The 23,755-nt window shown below is 42.2% G+C and overlaps 1 protein-coding gene across 1 annotated transcript in view; it reads left to right on the top strand.

The window, feature by feature from the left end:
* The window catches only part of LOC143808064 (putative cation-transporting ATPase 13A4), a 536,127-nt gene that overhangs the window by 446,848 nt on the left and 65,524 nt on the right, over positions 1-23,755 (top strand). The window contains exons 23-26 of the mRNA XM_077290323.1: positions 7,500-7,609; positions 7,998-8,094; positions 12,072-12,144; positions 12,275-12,449. Coding sequence (XP_077146438.1) covers positions 7,500-7,609; positions 7,998-8,094; positions 12,072-12,144; positions 12,275-12,449 — 455 coding nt within the window. The remainder of the gene's footprint in view (positions 1-7,499; positions 7,610-7,997; positions 8,095-12,071; positions 12,145-12,274; positions 12,450-23,755) is intronic.

The raw sequence follows: 23,755 nt of genomic DNA, 5'->3' as shown, positions 1-23,755 counted from the left end.
TCTAGGTTCCTGAATTTTAGGAACAATTGTAAGTTGTTTCTTTCTTTGAAACCTCATTCCTCTGGTGATGCCGTTCAGCAAGTTAAGATTATAATTTCCTTTTTGCGCGGTGACCCTCAAGATTGGGCCTTCGCATAGGCGCCAGGGGATCCTGCATTGCTTAGTGTAGATGCGTTTTTTTTAGCCCTTGGATTGCTCTATGAGGAACCTAATCTTGAGAACCAGGCTGAAAAAACGTTATTGGCCCTCTCGCAGGGGCAAGATGAAGCAGAGGTGTACTGCCAGAAATTTCGGAAATGGTCGGTGCTTACTCAGTGGAATGAGTGTGCCCTGGCTGCAAATTTCAGAGAAGGTCTTTCTGAAGCCATTAAGAATGTCATGGTGGGGTTCCCTACGCCTGCAGGTCTGAATGAGTCAATGACTCTGGCCATTCAGATTGATCGGCGTTTGCGGGAGCGCAAACCTGTGCACCATTTGGCGGTATCTTCTGAACGGACACCTGAATCTATGCAATGTGACAGAATTCTGACCAGAAGTGAACGGCAAAATTATAGACGGCAAAATGGGTTGTGCTTTTACTGTGGTGACTCAGCTCATGTTATCTCAGCATGCTCTAAGCGCAAAAAAAAGGTTGATAAATCTGTCACCATTGGTACTTTACAGCCTAAGTTCATTTTGTCTGTTACCCTGATTTGTTCCCTGTCATCTTACCCGGTTAATGCTTTTGTAGATTCAGGTGCCGCCCTGAGTCTGATGGATTGGTCATTTGCCAGGCGCTGTGGTTTTGATTTGGAGCCTTTAAAATTCCCTATTCCACTAAGGGGAATTGATTCTACACCATTGGCTACGAATAGACCTCAGTACTGGACACAAGTGACCATGTGCATGACTCCTGTTCATCAGGAGGTGATTCGCTTTCTTGTACTGCATAATTTGCATGATGTCGTCGTGTTGGGTCTACCATGGTTGCAGACTCATAATCCAGTCCTGGATTGGAAAGCTATGTCGGTGTCAAGTTGGGGTTGTCAGGGAATTTATGGTGACGCTCCTGTGGTGTCAATTGCTTCGTCCACTCCTTCTGAAGTCCCTACGTTTTTGTCAGACTACCAGGATGTATTTGAGGAGCCCAAACTCAATTCTCTACCTCCTCATAGGGACTGTGATTGTGCTATAAATTTGATTCCTGGTAGTAAGTTTCCTAAGGGACGACTTTTCAATTTATCTGTGCCGGAGCATGCTGCCATGCGGAGTTATATAAAGGAGTCTTTAGAGAAGGGACATATTCGCCCGTCCTCATCCCCTCTTGGTGCAGGATTCTTTTTTGTGGCTAAAAAGGATGGTTCCCTGAGACCCTGTATTGATTATCGCCTTTTGAATAAAATCACGGTCAAATTTCAGTATCCTTTGCCATTGTTAACTGATTTGTTTGCTCGCATTAGGGGGTCTAGTTGGTTCACCAAGATAGATCTTCGTGGTGCGTATAACCTTGTGCGTATAAAACAGGGTGATGAATGGAAAACTGCATTTAATACGCCTGAAGGCCATTTTGAGTACTTGGTGATGCCTTTTGGACTTTCTAATGCTCCTTCAGTCTTTCAGTCCTTTATGCATGACATCTTCCGTGAATATCTGGATAAGTTTATGATTGTGTATCTGGATGATATTCTGGTTTTTTCGGATGATTGGGAGTCTCATGTTAAGCAGGTCAGGATGGTCTTTCAGGTCCTGCGTGACAATGCTTTATTTGTGAAGGGCTCAAAATGTCTTTTTGGAGTCCAGAAGATTTCTTTTTTGGGTTTCATTTTTTCTCCTTCTACTATTGAGATGGACCCAGTCAAGGTTCAGGCTATTCATGACTGGACGCAGCCTACATCTGTTAAGAGTCTTCAGAAGTTATTGGGTTTTGCTAATTTTTACCGTCGCTTCATAGCTAATTTTTCTGGCGTTGTTAAGCCTTTGACGGATTTGACCAAGAAGGGTTCTGATGTGACTAATTGGTCTTCTGCGGCTGTGGAGGCCTTTCGGGAGCTGAAGCATCGGTTTTCTTCGGCTCCGGTCTTGTGTCAGCCAGATGTCTCACTTCCCTTTTCCAGGTGGAGGTTGATGCTTCCGAGATTGGAGCGGGGGCTGTTTTGACGCAGAGAAGCCCCGATGGCTCTGTGATGAAGCCATGTGCTTTCTTTTCAAGAAAGTTTTCGCCTGCCGAGCGGAATTATGATGTCGGTAATCGTGAGCTGTTGGCTATGAAGTGGGCATTTGAGGAGTGGCGACATTGGCTCGAGGGAGCTAAACATCGTGTGGTGGTCTTGACTGATCACAAGAATTTGATTTATCTCGAGTCGGCCAAGTGGCTGAATCCCAGACAGGCTCGTTGGTCATTGTTTTTCTCTCGTTTTGATTTTATGGTCTCGTACCTGCCGGGTTCAAAGAATGTGAAGGCTGATGCTCTTTCTAGGAGTTTTGTGCCTGACTCTCCTGGAGATTCAGAGCCGGCTGGTATCCTTAGAGAAGGGGTGATTTTGTCTGCCATCTCCCCAGATTTGCGACGTGTGCTGCAAGAGTTTCAGGCGGATAGACCTGACCGCTGTCCTCCGGAGAGACTGTTTGTCCCGGATGGATGGACCAACAGAGTCATCTCCGAGGTTCATTCTTCGGTGTTGGCGGGCCATCCTGGAATATTTGGTACCAGAGACTTGGTGGCCAGGTCTTTTTGGTGGCCTTCCTTGTCGCGGGATGTGCGTTCCTTTGTGCAGTCTTGTGGAATTTGTGCTCGGGCGAAGCCTTGCTGTTCTCGTGCCAGTGGTTTGCTGTTACCTTTGCCTGTCCCGAAGAGGCCTTGGACGCACATTTCCATGGATTTTATTTCAGATCTCCCTGTCTCTCAGAGAATGTCTTTCATCTGGGTGGTGTGTGATCGTTTTTCTAAGATGGTCCATTTGGTGCCCTTGCCTAAGTTGCCTTCCTCCTCCGAGTTGGTTCCACTGTTTTTTCAAAATGTGGTTCGTTTGCACGGGATTCCTGAGAACATTGTTTCTGACAGAGGATCCCAGTTTGTGTCTAGATTTTGGCTGACCTTTTGTGCTAAGTTGGGCATTGAATTGTCTTTTTCGTCGGCCTTCCATCCTCAGATGAATGGCCAAACCGAGCGAACTAATCAGACCTTGGAGACTTATTTAAGATGTTTTGTTTCTGCTGACCAGGATGACTGGGTTACTTTTTTGCCGTTGGCCGAGTTTGCCCTTAATAATCAGGCTAGTTCTGCTACTTTGGTTTCTCCTTTTTTTTGCAATTCGGGGTTTCATCCTCGTTTTTCCTCGGGTCAGGTGGAGCCTTCTGACTGTCCTGGAGTGGATGTTGTGGTGGATAGGTTGCATCAGATTTGGAATCATGTGGTGGACAATTTGAAGTTGTCACAAGAGAAGGCTCAGCTCTTTGCCAACCGCCGTCGCTGTGTGGGTCCCCGACTTCGCGTTGGGGACTTGGTGTGGTTGTCTTCTCGCTTCGTTCCTATGAAGGTCTCCTCTCCTAAGTTCAAGCCTCGGTTTATCGGTCCTTATAAGATTCTGGAAGTCCTTGGCCCTGTGTCATTCCGTCTGGACCTCCCGGCATCATTTGCTATTCATAATGTGTTCCATCGCTCGTTGTTGCGGAGGTATGTGGTACCTGTGGTTCCTCCGGTTGAGCCTCCTGCCCCGGTGCTGGTTGAGGGAGAATTGGAATATGTGGTGGAGAAGATCTTGGATTCTCGTGTTTCTAGATGGAGGCTCCAGTATTTGGTCAAGTGGAAGGGCTATGGTCAGGAGGATAATTCTTGGGTTGTCGCCTCTGATGTTCATGCGGCCGATTTGGTTCGTGCCTTCCATGTGGCTCATCCTGATCGCCCTGGGGGTTTTCATGAGGGTTCGGTGACCCCTCCTTAAGGGGGGGTACTGTTGTGAACTCTGTTTTCAGGCTCCCTCTTGTGGTCACTGGTGGTATGGGGTGACTTTTGCTTTGGGCTCCCCCTGGTGGCTTTGTTTGTTATCCTGCTGGTATCTGGCTATCAGCTGGTTCGTTATCCTCTGGGAGGTTCCTATATAGCTCTGTTTTACTTTCACTTGTTGCCGGCTGTCGATGTAATCAGTGCTACTCAGATTCCTTCTGACTACCTTGCTCCCAGTCCATCCAGGACTAGCTAAGTTTTGTTTGCTCATTTTTTGATCAGCAGTGTTTATCATGTTTTCTTGTCCAGCTTGCTAAAATGTGATTCCCTCGCTTGCTGGATGCTCTAGTGGACTGAGTTTCTCCCCACACACCATTAGTTGGTGCGTGGGTTCTTGAAATCTCAGGATGGATATTTTGTAAGGATTTTTTATTGATCGCATAGACACCTGCTCTATTTTCTGCTTTCTAGTACTAGTGGGCCTCTTTTGCTGAATCTGATTTCATCCCTACATATGTGCCTTCTTCTTACTTCACCGTTAATATTTGTTGGGGGCTTCTATATCTTTGGGGATTATTTCTCTGGAGGCAAGCTAGGTCTTTCTTTCTCTTTAGGGGTAGCTAGTTCCTCAGGCTGGCTCGAGACGTCTAGGAATTATTTAGGCACGTTCACCGGCTATCTCTAGTTGTGTTGGATAGGTTCAGATTTGCGATCAGTCCAGTTACCATCTCCCTAGAGCTTGTCCTTAGTTTATTCACTTGCTGGTCTATTCGTGATCCTCAGCCACTAAAGATCATAACAGTCAACCTTTTTTCCACCAAGTCACATAGATATCTCTTTCATACAAAGACAGCCACAATAACTATAGTTAGTGAGACACATATGGTGCCCTATAGAAGTCACTAAAAGAGAAAGCTGTTCAGAGCATAAACTAAGTAACAGTTAGATATAGACACTCAGTCTAGCAGTGGGCTCAATATGACTTAGACGAGCACAGCTCAATATACTTAGACAAGCTGTGACATCATGCCCCATTCTGCACCAGCTCTCTGTTTTGACAAAGCTGGGTGAAACTAGTCTAAAAATTCCAAGAGTCACAAAAAAATTGTAAATCAATGAGGCCTCAAAAAATAGGGAAAGTTGTTTTTGCGGTGCGCCGTGACTTCTGATTTTGCGGACCGCAGTTTTTTTTCAATACTTTTGCTATAATATTGGAAACCTGAAAAACAGCAATCCGCAAGTTTTTTGCAGTCCGATATTGCAGCAGACATTGAAAATCTGGGGTGGATGAAAGCTGATGTTTTTAGCCAAGGGGGGCAAGTATCCATGGCTCCTTCCTAGGCTATTAATATCAGCTAGCAGCTGTCTGCATAGCCTTTGCTGGTTATTAATTATAGGGGGAACCCACATCATTTTTTGGGGGTTCCCCATATTAACAGCCAGTAAAGGCTAAGCATACAGTTCTGAGCTGATATTAATAGCCTGGGAAGCTGCATGGGTATTACCCACTTCCCAGGCTATAAACCACTGCCCCCGTCGCAGGCTTTCCTTCTGCTGGTTAAGAAAATTGTGCTGGAGCCCATGCCATTTTTTTCTGAAAAATAATCTTTTATTAATGAAAGACATTTGCAATAATTTGCACACACACTGTACTAATTGTATTTGTCACTGACATCTATATATCTACCTATTCTATTTGTATTTACTGTATGTAATCCATCTCTTATATACATACATAAGATACCCATATATATATATATATATATATATATATATATATATAGTATGTTTAAATATTTCCTTTGAAAACGATGTGTAAATGACAGAGAATTGCTGTATTTAAAAGCTTATTTTAAAATCGTATTGCAATCGAATAGCAATCGCACTGCATTCGGATGTAAATCAGATGCTAAATGGGGAAAATTGGATTGTACTCGCATAAATAATGCATGACACTCGCATGACTCTTGCATTACACTCCTCCGACTTTCCTGCATCAAAATTGGACCGATTTTAAAATCGTTAGTGAGTCTCCAGCCTAAGCGGTGAGGGATCAGAAAATGTGATGAAGATCGAACAGGTGGTTTTTAGTAGTAGAGAGGCCGTAGTAGTGTGCGGTAAGGTGAGTACAAGGATTTAAAAAAAAATTTTTGCACATATTACGCTTATTATGCTCTTTGGTCTGGAGAGATCTTAGAGCATAATAAGGAACATTAAGTTTGCAACTTTCTCGTGAAAAAAACATGAACAAGTGAATTTGAATTTTTCTTGATCCACTCATCTCTTATTACAAGTAGTGATGAGCGAATCTGAAAACAAATATGCTTATCTCTAATTACAGGGGCTCAGCTCAGACAAGACTACAGTACCTGCAGTCTACTCTATGTATGTAGGAAATAGACTTCACAACAGAGCATATTATCAATGCAACCAAAAGTAACCCTATCCAGTGAAATACAAATACAAAAAAAATGAATTAAGATAAATACAACAGATACAGTAAACAAATGAAAACACAAAAAAGTTTCCTTGTTTTTTCACAATTGAAAAAAATAAAAACTAGTAATAAAATTGCAAAACTGGCCTAATCATACAATCTTCAATTGTACACAAAACTGGTACAGTATAAACATATTTGATTCATTTTACCTTAAACAGACCTGAAAACATTCATTACACAGGCTGTTATAATTATGGGAATGCCACATATGGGTATTTTTATATTTTATATAATAAAAACATTTATTTAAAAAAAAAATCACATTTATTTTGTGTTAACTGATGCAATTTTATAAGTTTATATTTATTTTGTTTTCATTTATAACAATAATGCATTAGACTGTTTTTATATTGAAATGCTTTATAGTCTGTGCATATAAAACACAGAAAGCAGTTAGCTATGTAACTAGCCGTGTAAGACATTGGATTGTACTGTATATCTGTGCTTAACAAACTAACAGTGATTGTATGTGATTATATTTTAGGCTCCACATGTTAATAGGTTTTATTAAAAGTAATGTCCACTCCTAAAGAAACTTTTCACAAGCTTTGCAGCTTGATAAATCCTAACAGTATGTGATGTACACATTGTTATGATTCAGCTCTGCTTGCCCATTCCAGAGGTCATCACAAGACCGAAAAGTATGTGATTTGCAGAGTTGCGGTACCTTATCGAGTATCAACAGTTTATCAATAGAACCTGTGGGTACATTTTCAAATCTCATACATGCAATAACATGATGACTGTTGTCATAGGAGTAAAATTCTAGAGATGTATACATTACACAGTGGTGAGATTTGAAAATGTGTACTTTTTGCCAAAAATTTCCTCAGGGGTGGATAATTCCTTTAAGCCATCCTCACTGACTTATAAGTATTCCAAGACACAATTACTATGGCCAGTTGATCACTTTTGACCATTTGTCTCTGATTCTACTCTAATGGCTAACTAATCTAACTGTAGATGTATTGCTGATTTTAATTCTAAAATTAAAGTTAGGTAAAAGTGTAGGATATATAACAGGGATTATGGTTTAATATGAAACATAATATTTCATACATTTTTCACTACTTCCAGGCACTTAAAATGGCTCATGCTGGAATTTCACTCTCTGAATTAGAAGCATCTGTTGCATCTCCATTTACTTCCAAAATTCCAAATATTGAATGTGTTCCATTGCTTATCAAGTAAGTTTTGCATTAATCTGGAACATCTACAATTTAAGGTGCATCATACCTGATTGCTTTAAACAGGTTAAATTGGCTTAAACAGTGATATTTTTTTGTCTGGAATTTGGATCAGTGTGAGCCACCAATGTGATATGTTTCCTAATGATATTGCAGTAGATGATTATGTGATTGGAATAGACCACCATAAGTTTTGTTCACGGGATATGTTTGATATCCCCATATACATAATCTCTGTAACTGAATTTCTCTAAATGTTAATTTTGCATAAGTTATAAATGTTTACTGACTATGAAATAACTTTTCTATTACTAATATTATTGTGTTATGGTAACTTAGGTGAATTATTACTTTTTGCAAATAACAAGAATATTGTGTTTTTCTGCAGGGAAGGTCGGAATACTCTTGTTACATCATTCTCCCTCTTCAAATTCTTGACTATGTTTCAGTTCATTGGAATAGTTTGCATATTATTTCTTTTTTGGGTATGACTTTCCTTTCCTTTTTACCTTTGTCAAAAAAGGATGTGTTGAAAAGCTATGTTCTTTCTTGGCTCCAGAAGTAAATTAACAGGGTTTTCATTAATGTTTATAATGTTGTAATATACAAATCACTGATGTATTTGAATTGCCTAATTTTCCTTTTGTGCACAGACATAATGTAGAAAGATGAGTTTTAGAATAGTAGGAAAAGTGTCCAGCATCAAGACTACTAAACTCGATATTTAGGTATAATTCCATATGAAATCAGCTTTTGTAATTTTGGGTTAATGCTTTTAGGAAGGGGAATGGCTGCCTAAAATACATAAGGATCAATTATTATATATACAGTGGGCATGGAAAGTATTCAGACCCCTTTACAGTTTTCACTCTGTTTCATTGCAGCCATTTGGTAAATTCAAAAAAGTTCATTTTTTTTTCTCATTAATGGACACTCTGTACCCTAGTAACTGAAAAAACCCAGAAATGTAGTAAATTTTGCAAATTTATTAGAAAAGAAAAACTGGAATATCACATGGTCTTAAGTATTCAGATCCTTTGCTCAGTATTGAGTAAAAGCACACTTTTGAGCTAGTACAGTCATGAGTCATCTCTGGAGCTCAGACACAGTGATCTTGGGGTTCTTCTTTACCTCTCTCACAAAGACTGTTCTCCCATGAGACCTGTAGAGGCGGTGGTATAGCGCGAAACAGCTGTTGTCCTTCCCTGCTCACTTCCACCATGTCCGCACTCCCCCGAGCCGTGCATTTACTCTAATGGAATTCGTATCTTCAATAAAGAAATGAACCACGCCACCTGGTGAGTGCTGCCGCAATCTTTTTCTCTTTGCATATACATTGGAATTCATCTTTTTTTTCCTTATGCGAGCACCTCCAGTTTCTGAGTTTCAGGCACCCACAATTGACTGCATACTAGCAGTGCTCGTTGCAGAGGCTGTGCAGCGCCACGTTTTTTTCTTATTGCTCAGATTCTTATATAGACAGATGTGTGCCTTTCCAAATCAAGTCATATCAGTTTAGTTAAACACAGCTGGACTCCAATGAAGGCGTAGAACCATCTCAAGGAGGATCACAAGGAAATGGACAGCATGTGACTTAAATATGAGTGTCTGAGCAAAGAGTCTGAATACTTATGACCATGTGATATTTCCGTTTTTCTTTTTTAATAAATATGCAAAAATTTCTACATTAATGTATTTTTCAGTCAAGATAGGGTGCAGAGTGTACATTAATGAGAAAAAAAAAAAATTTTTTTCAATGTACCAAATGGCTGCAATGAAACAGAGAGTGAAAAGTATTAAGTATTAAGGGATCTGAATACTTTCTGTACCCACTGTGGGTATGTACAATTGAGAAGACTGAATCGAATGTGTGTCGAATCGAATTTGAGCTCAACATGCTCATTACACTCCAATCCACACTAACATCTTTCTTCCTGTCAATAGCTTCTCATTTTCCTTTCTTCTGAGCATGTTCTCCCACTTATTGCTCTTTCAGCTAGTTATAAATGATATAAAAGGTCTTCCATTTTATGTGAAAAATAAAGTGAACATACCTAAGATTCACATGTCCGTAAGGACACGACTACCACACATGGTCAAACTCCAGAAATGTGCCTGTCTATTTCTCTCACATCACAATTACAACTTTCTGAGGCCACTTATACACATTAAAACAAGCTACATACACTACTAGGAAATCTCACATTGTTAGCCACATGATTTGGGCACAACCAAACTACCTTTGACGAATGTATTACGTTTTTGGGAATAATTTGCAGAACCTGACAAATTTGAATTGTCAATTGATAACTTGTCAAAGTTATCGGAGCACAAAAATCTCCAAGAGTGCCCAAACTATGTGTGTGTACATATATATATATATATATATATATATATATATATATATATATATATATATTTATTTTTTGTCTAAAATAAAAAGCAAACGTGTCATCTTTAACTTTTGGTCTCTTGGAGATCGAATTATCTTCAACTTGCTTAACTGTTCACAGTAACAGTAATTTTTATCAGGGGTGCCCAAACTTTTACATTCCACTGTTAGTCTCCTCTTAGCCTTTTTTTGCAAGCTAAACATTGCTAGATCCTTTAACCGTTCCTCGTAGGATATAGTTTGCAGTCCGCTCACCATTATGGTAGCTTTTCTGTAAACTTGCTCCTTGTTTATAACGTTAAGCTGTGGAAATAAAAAAAATGCAATTTTTCCAAAATAAATCTGTTTTAGCTCAATATTTTGCATTTTCATAAGGGTAACAGGTGAAATTGCTCCATAGTATTTGTTGTGCCATTTCTCCTGAGCACACCGATACCCCATATGTGGGGGAATACTACTGTTTGGGCGCACGGCAGGGCTTGGAAGGGAGGAGCGCCATTTGACTTTTTGAATGTAAAATTTACTGGAATAATTACCAGATGCCATGTCGCATTTGGAGAGTCCCTGATGTGCCTAAACAGTGGAAACCCCCCTCAAGTGACCCTATTTTGGAAATTGTAACACTTTGGGAATTTATCTACAGCTGTACTGATGATTTTGACTACATGCGTGTTTTCCAAAAATAGTCAGCAGTTGCTGAGTGAAAATTGCAAACTGCCATTGTAGTGACCAGTACGATGTAGTGAAGCTAATGCTTCTTGGGACATACACTTGTAAATTAGGCAGGTTCGCTTCACTACAGAAATGCCAAACATGTGGGCACTAAATGTTGTTTATGCACACTGGGAATCAGAATTGAGGGGCATTTCGATTTGGGAGCAGAGAATTTGCTGAATTTCTTTTGGTGGGTGAGGAACCATTTTGCTTTTCCAGAGCCTTTGTGCTACCAGTAATGTGGAATCCCCCTATATTTTTGTTAACAGATGACAGACATGAGTGGGGACTTGCTTTTTGTGGATGGAGTTGAAGTTTTTATTGGGAACATTTTACATAACGTTTGGGATTACATTTATTTGGCGCTCTATGCTGACCACTTACTTTGGGGTCTCCATCTACATCTCTGAGTGACATGACAGATGAAACCCCTGAGGGATCCATTCACTATAATGAGGCTGCAGATTTACTCTGGACTCCGTCTGGCCTCTGCTCAGTGGTGCATAAAACTGAGCAATCCTAAAAAGATGGACACCGGCGTCCACAGTGACTATCTGCCTCACTGTAGGGAATTTTCCACCATGGGTTCTGTCTGAATCACGTATTTCAAAGATTTACACAGAAACCCTGGTACATGCACTCAGCGCAAGGCGCAGGATAAATGTGCGCTAAACCTTACTGTGATCTTTGGGAGGCAGAATGAAAAAATCAACAGCATGTGAAGAATTGGTTTTATTTATTTTTTACGCTGTTCCTCGTGCGGTATAAGTGGTTAGGCGACTTTATTCTTCCGGTCGGTGTGATTACAGCGATACCAGATTTATATCGTGTTTTTATGTTGACTACTGTCACACACTAAAAGATGCTTTTTATTGCGAAAACTAGTTTTTGCATCACCATATTTTGAGAGCTATAATATTTTTATATTTCGGCCGACAGAGTCATGTGAGAACTTGTTTTTTGCAGGACGAGCTGACCCACGTTGTGCTACATTAACACACTGTCCGTCGGTACGTCAGGCCGCCGGTTTGCGACGGCCCATACCGACGGACTAGTGTAAAAGTAGCCTAAGTCTGCTCAAGACCGCAAATCGCATACTTGTGATCATGCGCCTAAGCAGCTCCCTACACCGGCGAATCCTGACAGCACACACACTGCATGCTGTGTGGATTCTTGAGTATGCAGTCACTTAGAGTAAATGCAGACTAGTTCCCGAGAGCAGGACAACCCCTTAAATATTAAGAAGCCACCAAAACCTATTGGATTCTGGGGTTATTAATAAACACAAAGGAGTAACCTGTAACTTAATCAAAATGTTAGGGAATGATGTATCAATCATTTATTGCTTTTTTTCAGAAAAATACACTTCTTGGAAATTATCAGTATCTCATGCAAGATTTGGCTATCAACATTACAGTTACTCTGACTAGTAAGTATATTTTCACAATTTTATCTAATTGTTCTCACAGATGTCGCTGATATTTTGGACCCACATTAGTGTGATATTTATGTAATTTTTTGTGAATTTTTAAAAAAATAATTGTCCCTTTTTTTTCCAGTGAGTTTAAACCATCCAGCCCCAAAGTTGGCTCCTTACAGACCCTCAGGACATCTTCTATCTCCTCCTTTATTACTCTCCATTTTCATGCACCTTACCTTTTTATTGATTGTCCAAACCACAGCATTCTTTTTGCTACAGCAGCAGCCATGGTACAATGAAACTGATGTTTTCAGGTAAATTTGTTCATTGAAGCCAGGATAGATACTTGACCAGCAATGTACAATGATTAGTTCAGTTCACATTTTTGCAAGTTTTTTGTGTGTGTAATTGAGTGATATTGCATATGTAAAAGTGATGATTGCTATATCATGATAGTACTATCAACCCTTTAAGAACAAGGACATTTTTCAGCTTTTATTTTTACGCACCATCTTCCAAGAGCCATAACTTATTTATTTTTCCTTCAACATAGAATTTTGAGGTTTTTTTATTTGCACAGTGAGTTAAGGTTTTTAGGTGTGCCAATTTTGTTTGTTGTTAGACTTCAATGATGAGGGTCTTCAGAAGACCATCAATTACACTGGTCAGCACAAAAAAATCATCAGCAAAGGTAATATGTCTGTTTTATGGAGTTTGATGTGCTGAGTCCAAAAATATGCTGAGTTTTGCTCTATCACAAAAAGTTTCTGAGATAAAAGTATTTTTTTTTATTACATTATTTCTGCAATTTCATTGTATATGGTTTTTCTTATGTTATTCCCATTTCTTTTCTTGTCTTACTTAATTGTGAATTTTCTTACCGGGACAACATCAGTAAAGGTTTTAGTGAGTTTTGTGTGAAGGAGTATTGTCAGTGCAGTTAACCAATGACTGCTTCTCGGAAAGTCACATGTTATGGGGAGGAGCTAACTGTTATGAGGCAGCAGTATTTGAGTCAGTCTGAAAAGAATTTTGGTGGCACAAAGGACTGGTGTGTGAGACTGACAGAAGACAGGCCTCTACATGGATCTGAACCCTGCCACAGGGAAAGAAGGGAAGGCAGCGGACAGCCACCATTGTGAGAGGATTTTCACTGCATTTCTGGGAGGGCAAGTCACCTCAGAGAAAAGAAAACAGCTCATCCACTGAGGTATAAGTGATTGAGGGTCTCCACAGAGAGAGAACCTGAGAGCAGCTAATATCACACTGAGAAACTGCCTGTCTGCAAATGTTCATCTGTAAGGAATAGGCTGACTCGTTTACCTCACAACTGTACAAAGTTATATACCAGATTACCTCCAGTAAAATCAGTTCTAAATACAAGCTGCCTCTTTCATCTCTGGGGAAATATCTACATATAGTCGGTCGGCTCATAGCATTTTTTTTTAGTTTGTCACCACCATTGAACTGTACTTATTCTACTGTTTGATCTGATTTAAGGAGAAAAATGCCCCAACAGTGTATTAATCATCCAATCAGATTCTGCTATGTGTACCAGATGTACTTTAAGTGTCCACTTGGTGATCAAGACAAAAGCTGGGCCCCTCATGTGATATGATCAAGTTGTTCAAATAGTCTTTGTGACTGACTGAATATGAGGAAAGTGGCTATGCCATTTGCTGTTACCATGATTTGGAGAGAACTCAAAAATCATAGTGATGACTGCTACTTTTGTTTTGTCAAACTGAAGGGCTTTTCTGCAAAGAACACACACAAGATTAATTACCCTGAAATTGAATCTGAGATTAGGCCAGTTCCACATGATGGTACCTTTCCAGTTCCTGTGCCAGCATTGTCTAGATTGGATGAAAATGAAGTAGAATATGAAGACAATGGAGCTGAAGCTACAGGTGAAGACATGGAGGCCTCAAGTCAAAATGAGTATGTACCTGATGGAGCAGCTGAGCAGCCAGAACACCTTACTCAACATGAATTAAATGATCTCATCACAGACCTTTCATTGTCAAAAGATAAAGCTAAACTTCATGCATCTAGGTTGAAACAGAAGAATCTTCTTCATGATGATGTCAAAACAGAAACAGAAGTGAAACTTTAAAACAATTTTTCACAGTTGATGGACCAATGGTGTACTGTAACAACATGAATGGCCTCTTTGAAGAACTGAATCAAGAGTATTTTGTTGCAGATTGGCGATTGTTTATTGACTCATCCCAGAGAAGTTTGAAAGCAGTGTTGCTTCACAATGGAAATATGAAACCATCAATCCCTATTGGTCACTCATGTCATCTAAAGGAAAGTTATGAAAATATGTCAGTTATTTTGGATGCTATAGAATATAAGCATCATCAATGGAATACCTATGGAGATTTGAAAGTGATTGGTCTGCTAATGGGAATGCAAGGAGATTTTGCAAAATATTGTTGCTTCTTGTGTTTATAGGACAGTAGAAATTCACAAGGTTTCCAGTACATTTCACAGAAATTCTCCAGCATTTTACCAGCAAAACTGAAGGAAGGGTATTTGTTGGTCCTCAGATCAGAGAGCTTATGAGAGATGATTTGTTTGAAGGAACTCTAAATGATAAGGAATTGAGATCTTGGGAAAGCTTCAAGTGGATCTGTGAAAACTTCATAGGTAAAAAAAACTCCAGAATATGTTGAAAGTGTTGAGGAACTGCTAAATGCATACCAGTGTCTTGGATGTCGCATGTCTTTGAAAATGCACTTTTTGCATTCACATTTAGATTTCTTCCCTCAAAATCTTGGGAATATAAGCAATGATCAAGGTGAGCGGTTTCACCAAGACATTAAAGTAATGGATCACTGTTACCAGGGTTTTTGGAATGACTCAATGATGGCAGATTACTGTTGGATGTTATATAGGGACAACCCTGAATAATCATATCAACCACAGTTTAATGTCAAGAATTTTAATTTCTGCTCATATTTTGGTTTCTATTTTGCATGTGAAATTAGTTTAGTTCAATAAAAACTGTTTTGTAAGGTGAAGCATTTTTTCTGATATGTAGAGTACTTTTTTCCTAAGGTCGCCAGTATATTTCCTATACTTTATTATGAGGATGCTGCTCCATGGAAACTATATGTGCTACAGAAAAATTATATACGTTTTTGAAATCAGGACAAAAATATAATTCAGAAAAGTACAAAGTCACCTGTGATGAATACAAAAAATATATTTTGTAGACCTGTGATAGTAAACCATCACTCTCCCTATAATCCTATTAATGGGGGCCAATGGTATCCAGTGTGTGTGAACACTGGCATGCGCACATTTAAATACTGCTGTCAGAGATTGATAGGGATGTTTAAATGGTTAACTGCTACAATTGAAATTCAGCTGCAGCAGCTGTTGTTAGAGATTGATCCTAGCTATGAAATATAGCTGGCATCAGCCATGTGTGGAGAAAGCTCAGCTCCAGACCAGAGCTGTTCCACAAATGCAGACTCTTTCTTAGGCTGGCGTCACACTATCGTAGAATACAAACGAGTGCTATGTGAGAAAACATTGCATAGCACTCGGACCAGTGTTAATTAGAGATGAGCAAGTATGGTCATTACTCGAGTTTCTCCGAGCATGCTCAGATGGTTTACGAGTATTTTGGCATGCTCAGAGATTTAGTTTATGTTGCCGCAGCTGCATGATTTGCAGCTGCTAGACAGCTTGAATACATGTGGGAATTGTCTAACAAACAGGCAATGCCTGCATGTATTCAGGCTGTCTAGCAGCCAAAATCATACAGCTGCGGCTACATAAACTAAACACATGCCGAAATACTCGGAGACCACCCGAGCATGCTCAGAGAAACTCGAGTAACGAGCATATTCGGTCATCACTAGTGTTAATCTATGGGGCAGCTCACATCACAGTATTTTTTCTCTGGCGTATTCTAAAGCTTGTAAAATCGCACCATGCTTTGATTGTCACCGAGACTCATCTAAGACTCACCAATACAAGCCTATGGGTGTGAGAAAAAAATTCGCACAGCAATCGGACCATGCGAGTGCTGTCCAATTTTTTTGCACTGGTGTCCTTTGAAAAACCAGCAAATCATGTGCCGCATACAGTAAAACACAATGACAGGTTAGAATAGAATAGAATAGATAGAAAAGATATATACACATAGAATACATAGATATATATGTAACACCCCAGGCAACCGGTTGTTACTGTGGCATTGCTTTCCTCACGGGGTGTTATGACCCCAATGGCGAGGGTCTCAGAGGAACGTGGAAGTCTGCAGAATACAAAAATCCAGCTCATAGGGCAGTGGTAACTGGGTTGACCATATATCTACTCCTAACGCCAACACTAGAAGTAGCCGGGGATCATTCCTACGTTGATTCTAGATGACACGCGCCAGCCGGAGAATCTAGCTACCCCTAGTAGAGGAAAACAAAGACCTTTCTTGCCTCCAGAGAAGGGGACCCCAAAGCTGGATAGAAGCCCCCCACAAATAATGACGGTGAGGTAAGAGGAAATGACAAACACAGAAATGAATCAGGTTTAGCACAGAGAGGCCCGCTTACTGATAGCAGAATAAAGAAAGGTAACTTATATGGTCAACAAAAACCCTATCAAAATCCACACTGGAAATTCAAGAACCCCCGAACCGTCTAACGGTCCGGGGGGAGAACACCAGCCCCCTAGAGCTTCCAGCAAAGGTCAGGATATAGATTTGAAACAAGCTGGACAAAAATACAAAACCAAAACAAATAGCAAAAAGCAAAAGGCAGACTTAGCTGATATAACTGGAACCAGGATCAGTAGACAAGAGCACAGCAGACTAGCTCTGATAACTACGTTGCCAGGCATTGAACTGAAGGTCCAGGGAGCTTATATAGCAACACCCCTAACTAACGACCCAGGTGCGGATAAAAGGAATGACAGAAAAACCAGAGTCAAAAAACTAGTAACCACTAGAGGGAGCAAAAAGCAAATTCACAACAGTACCCCCCCCTTAGTGAGGGGTCACCGAACCCTCACCACGACCACCAGGGCGATCAGGATGAGCGGCATGAAAGGCACGAACTAAATCGGCCGCATGAACATCAGAGGCGACCACCCAGGAATTATCCTCCTGACCATAGCCCTTCCACTTGACCAGGTACTGAAGCCTCCGCCTGGAGAGGCGAGAATCCAAGATCTTCTCCACCACGTACTCCAACTCGCCCTCAACCAACACCGGAGCAGGAGGCTCAGCAGAAGGAACTACAGGCACAATGTACCGCCGCAACAAGGACCTATGAAATACATTGTGAATAGCAAACGACACAGGAAGATCCAGACGAAAAGATACAGGATTAAGGATTTCCAATATCTTGTAAGGCCCAATAAAACGAGGTTTAAATTTGGGAGACGAGACCTTCATAGGAACAAAGCGGGAAGAAAGCCATACCAAATCCCCAACGCGTAGTCGGGGACCCACACCGCGGCGGCGGTTGGCAAAGCGCTGAGCCTTCTCCTGTGACAACTTCAAGTTGTCCACCACATGATTCCAGATCTGCTGCAACCTATCCACCACAGAATCCACCCCAGGACAGTCAGAAGGCTCCACATGACCCGAAGAAAAGCGAGGATGGAAACCAGAGTTGCAGAAAAAAGGCGAAACCAAGGTGGCGGAACTAGCCCGATTATTAAGGGCAAACTCAGCCAACGGCAAGAATGTCACCCAATCGTCCTGATCAGCAGAGACAAAACACCTCAAATAAGCCTCCAAAGTCTGATTGGTTCGCTCCGTCTGTCCATTAGTCTGAGGATGGAAAGCAGACGAAAACGACAAATCAATGCCCATCCTACTACAAAAGGATCGCCAGAACCTGGAAACGAACTGGGATCCTCTGTCTGACACAATATTCTCAGGGATGCCGTGCAAACGAACCACGTTCTGGAAAAACACAGGAACCAGATCGGAAGAGGAAGGCAGCTTAGGCAAAGGAACCAAATGGACCATCTTGGAGAAGCGATCACATATCACCCAGATAACGGACATGCCCTGAGATAGCGGAAGATCAGAAATTAAATCCATGGAGATATGTGTCCAAGGTCTCTTCGGGACAGGCAAGGGCAAGAGCAAACCGCTGGCACGAGAACAGCAAGGCTTGGCTCGAGCACAAGTCCCACAGGACTGCACAAATGACCGCACATCCCTTGACAAGGAAGGCCACCAAAAGGACCTGGCCACCAGATCTCTGGTGCCAAAAATTCCCGGGTGACCTGCCAACACCGAGGAATGAACCTCGGAAATGACTCTGCTGGTCCACTTATCCGGGACAAACAGTCTGTCAGGTGGACAAGACTCAGGCCTATCAGCCTGAAATCTCTGCAACACACGTCGCAGATCCGGAGAAATAGCTGACAAGATAACTCCATCTTTAAGAATACCAACAGGATCAGCGACTCCAGGAGCATCAGGCACAAAGCTCCTAGAAAGAGCATCGGCCTTCACATTCTTTGAACCTGGTAAATACGAGACAACAAAATCAAAGCGGGAGAAAAACAATGACCAGCGGGCCTGTCTCGGATTAAGGCGTTTAGCAGACTCGAGATACATCAGATTTTTGTGATCAGTCAAGACCACCACACGATGCATAGCACCCTCGAGCCAATGACGCCACTCCTCAAATGCCCATTTCATGGCCAACAACTCCCGATTGCCCACATCATAATTTCGCTCGGCAGGCGAAAACTTCCTAGAGAAAAAGGCACAAGGTTTCATAACAGAGCAACCAGGGCCTCTCTGCGACAAAACGGCCCCTGCCCCAATCTCCGAAGCATCCACCTCAACCTGAAAGGGAAGTGAGACGTCAGGCTGGCACAAAACAGGCGCCGAAGTAAACCGGCGTTTAAACTCCTGGAAAGCCTCCACAGCAGCAGGAGCCCAGTTAGCTACATCGGAGCCCTTCTTGGTCATATCCGTCAAAGGTTTCACAATACTAGAAAAATTAGCAATAAAACGACGGTAGAAGTTAGCGAAGCCCAAGAACTTCTGAAGACTCTTAACTGACGAGGGCTGAGTCCAATCAAGAATAGCTCGGACCTTGACTGGGTCCATCTCCACAGCAGAAGGGGAAAAAATGAACCCCAAAAAGGGAACCTTCTGTACACCAAAGAGACACTTTGAGCCCTTGACAAACAAAGAATTTTCACGCAAAATTTTAAAGACCAACCTGACCTGCTCCACATGCGAATCCCAATTATCAGAAAAAACCAAAATATCATCCAGATAAACAATCAAAAATTTATCCAGATACTTCCGGAAAATGTCATGCATAAAGGACTGAAAAACTGAAGGCGCATTGGAGAGCCCAAAAGGCATCACCAAGTACTCAAAATGACCTTCGGGCGTATTGAATGCGGTTTTCCATTCATCACCTTGCTTAATGCGCACAAGGTTGTACGCACCACGAAGGTCTATCTTGGTGAACCACTTGGCACCCTTAATCCGGGCAAACAAGTCAGACAACAGCGGTAAAGGATACTGAAATTTGACAGTGATCTTATTTAAAAGCCGATAATCAATACAAGGTCTCAAAGATCCGTCCTTTTTTGCCACAAAAAAGAATCCCGCACCAAGAGGGGAAGAAGACAGACGAATATGTCCTTTCTCCAGAGACTCCTTGATATATGAACGCATAGCGGTATGTTCAGGTACCGACAGATTAAACAGTCTTCCCTTAGGAAACTTACTGCCTGGGATCAAATCTATAGCACAGTCACAGTCCCTATGAGGAGGCAGTGCACTGGACTCAGACTCACTGAAGACATCCTGATAATCAGACAAATACTCCGGAACTTCCGAAGGCGTAGAAGAAGCAATAGACACAGGCAGGGAATCCCCATGAATACCACGACAGCCCCAACTTGAGACTGACATAGCCTTCCAGTCCAGGACTGGATTATGGGTCTGTAACCATGGCAGCCCTAAAACAACCAAATCATGCATTTTATGTAAAACCAGGAAACGTATCACCTCGCGGTGTTCAGGAGTCATGCACATGGTAACCTGTGTCCAATACTGCGGTTTATTTGCTGCCAATGGTGTAGCATCAATACCCCTAAGAGGAATAGGATTTTCTAATGGTTCAAGAGTAAAACCACAGCGCTTAGCAAATGAGAGATCCATGAGACTCAGGGCAGCACCTGAATCTACAAACGCCATGACAGGATAAGATGACAGTGAGCAAATCAAAGTTACAGACAGAATAAATTTAGGTTGCAAATTACCAACGGTGACAGGACTAACAACCTTAGCTATACGTTTAGAGCATGCTGAGATAACATGTGTAGAATCACCACAGTAGTAGCACAAGCCATTCCGGCGTCTATGAATTTTCCGCTAATTTCTAGTCAGGATTCTATCACATTGCATTAAATCAGGTGTCTGTTCAGACAACACCATGAGGGAATTTGCGGTTTTTCTATCACATTGCACCGAATTAGGTGTCTGTTCAGACAACACCATGAGGGAATTTGCGGTTTTGCGCTCCCGCAACCGCCGGTCAATTTGAATAGCCAGTGCCATAGTATCATTCAGACCTGTGGGAATGGGAAAACCCACCATAACATTCTTAATGGCTTCAGAAAGGCCATTTCTAAAATTAGCGGCCAGTGCACACTCGTTCCAATGTGTCAGCACGGACCATTTCCGAAATTTTTGGCAATACACTTCAGCCTCGTCCTGCCCCTGAGACATAGCCAGCAAGGCCTTTTCTGCCTGAATCTCAAGATTGGGTTCCTCATAAAGTAAACCGAGCGCCAGAAAAAACGCATCAAGATCAGCCAATGCCGGATCTCCTGGCGCCAGCGAAAAAGCCCAATCCTGAGGGTCGCCCCGTAAGAACGAAATAACAATTTTTACTTGCTGAGCAGAATCTCCAGATGAACAGGGTCTCAGGGACAAAAACAATTTACAATTATTCACGAAATTCCTAAACTTAAACCTGTCTCCGGAAAACAGTTCAGGAATCGGTATTTTAGGTTCTGACCTAGGATTTCTGATAACATAGTCTTGTATGCCCTGCACACGAGTAGCCAGCTGGTCCACACTTGTAATCAAGGTCTGGACATTCATGTCTGCAGCAAGCATAGCCACTCTGAGGTAAAGGGGAAGAAGAAAAAAAAAAAAACTCAGAATCTTCTTTCTTATAATCCCTCTTCTGCAATGCATTAAACATTTAATACTGGCCTGGCAAACTGTTATGACCCCAATGGCGAGGGTCTCAGAGGAACGTGGAAGTCTGCAGAATACAAAAATCCAGCTCATAGGGCAGTGGTAACTGGGTTGACCATATATCTACTCCTAACGCCAACACTAGAAGTAGCCGGGGATCATTCCTACGTTGATTCTAGATGACACGCGCCAGCCGGAGAATCTAGCTACCCCTAGTAGAGGAAAACAAAGACCTTTCTTGCCTCCAGAGAAGGGGACCCCAAAGCTGGATAGAAGCCCCCCACAAATAATGACGGTGAGGTAAGAGGAAATGACAAACACAGAAATGAATCAGGTTTAGCACAGAGAGGCCCGCTTACTGATAGCAGAATAAAGAAAGGTAACTTATATGGTCAACAAAAACCCTATCAAAATCCACACTGGAAATTCAAGAACCCCCGAACCGTCTAACGGTCCGGGGGGAGAACACCAGCCCCCTAGAGCTTCCAGCAAAGGTCAGGATATAGATTTGAAACAAGCTGGACAAAAATACAAAACCAAAACAAATAGCAAAAAGCAAAAGGCAGACTTAGCTGATATAACTGGAACCAGGATCAGTAGACAAGAGCACAGCAGACTAGCTCTGATAACTACGTTGCCAGGCATTGAACTGAAGGTCCAGGGAGCTTATATAGCAACACCCCTAACTAACGACCCAGGTGCGGATAAAAGGAATGACAGAAAAACCAGAGTCAAAAAACTAGTAACCACTAGAGGGAGCAAAAAGCAAATTCACAACACGGGGAGAGTGATGTCATGCTTGGAAGCGTGAAAGGATCCCTTTAGCAGGTATTCAGCACATACAACAACGTTCTGACTCCAGGCCAGAAGGGGGAGCTCTACACCCAACTTCAGGGGAGCTGTTCTCTCTGGTCGGGAGGAGGAGTCAGTTGCTAGGCAGTTGCTAGGCAGTTGGGGACAGTTAGTCAGTTAGTGAGAGGAGAGCGAGGAGTGAGGAAGAAAACCAGGATGGTGCAGATGAATGGTTCTGCAGCTCCTAGGAAGGAAAAAGAGAGCAGAGCAACTTGTAAAGAGACTGAAAGGAGGAAGGAGCAAAGGCGAAGTGAAGAGCAGGAGAGAGAAGTTGTGACTGAATTTTCTCCATGCTGAGCGCATATACCGGTAGCCGGAAGACCGAGGTTGTGGGGGTAACTCCATGCCCCATGGCAGAAACCGGCGGGCGGCTGGACTTCAAGTTATCTGTCCACCATTAACACCCGAGGACACAGTAACAGATAGAGCCTGGGTTGTGATAGAGATCCTGTAAAAAGGCTTGAGTTACCTGTCGTACGGGTTAGTGTCCTACCTAAAGGTGGACAGAGAGAATGTGAGGACCTTCTCTGAGGCCTAAGGCAGCAAGGGACTACAACAACACAGCGCTAAAAGGAAGGCTTACAACTCCACCTGGTTAGGGGGATTCCTGAGACTCTTCAAAGCAGGCTGGACAACCACCAGTACCTGTGATCTGATACCCTGGACTGTGGCTGCCCGAATCATACAGTAAAGAGGTAAAGAGACTGTAACCCTGTGTCCTTCGTTTCTTTCTACACCACCGACCACTGGTCCCTACTACACCGGGAACCCTGGGGACCCAGATTCACCTGTGGGAAGCCACACCATCCCTGCTGCAATAACATCACCCCAGTGGACCCCTTTAAGCAGTGTCGGTCACCTCTGACCGAATACCACAGGTGGCATCACAAACTTTTATTATTTCACACATCGCTTTAAAAACCATCCCTTTAACATGGGCACCCAGGGCCATGGACCGGGTTACCACCGCCGTGACACATCCCTTTAAGCATTGGACCCAGTATTAAGTACCCCATGGCCCTGGTGGGCGTTCCATGTACACTGCTCAAAAAATAAAGGGAATACTTAACAACAGAATATAACTCCAAGTATATCAAACTTCCATTAAATCAAACTGTCCACTTATGAAGCAACATTGTTTGACAATCAATTTCACATGCTGCTGTGCAAATGGAATAGAAAACAGATGGGAATTATTGGCAATTATCAAGACACACTCAATAAAGGAGTGGTTCTACAGGTGGGGACAACACACCATATCTCAGTACCAATGCTTTCTGGCTGATGTCTTGGTCACTTTTGAATGTTGGTTGTGCTTTCACACTCGTGGTAGCATGAGACTTACTCTACAACCCACACAGGTGGCTCAGGTAGTGCAGCTCATTCAGGATGACACATCAATGCGAGCTGTGGCAAGAAGGTTGGCTGTGTCTGTCAGCATAGTGTCCTGAAGCTGGAGGCACTACCAGGAGACAGGCCAGTACACCAGGAGAAGTGGAGGGGGCCATAGGAGGGAAACAACCCTGCAGCAGGACCGCTACCTCAGCCTTGTGCAAG

This window comes from Ranitomeya variabilis, chromosome 2 (genome assembly GCF_051348905.1).
Source record: "Ranitomeya variabilis isolate aRanVar5 chromosome 2, aRanVar5.hap1, whole genome shotgun sequence".
NCBI classification, from domain to species: domain Eukaryota; kingdom Metazoa; phylum Chordata; class Amphibia; order Anura; family Dendrobatidae; genus Ranitomeya; species Ranitomeya variabilis.
This window is presented reverse-complemented; position numbering and strand designations above follow the sequence as displayed.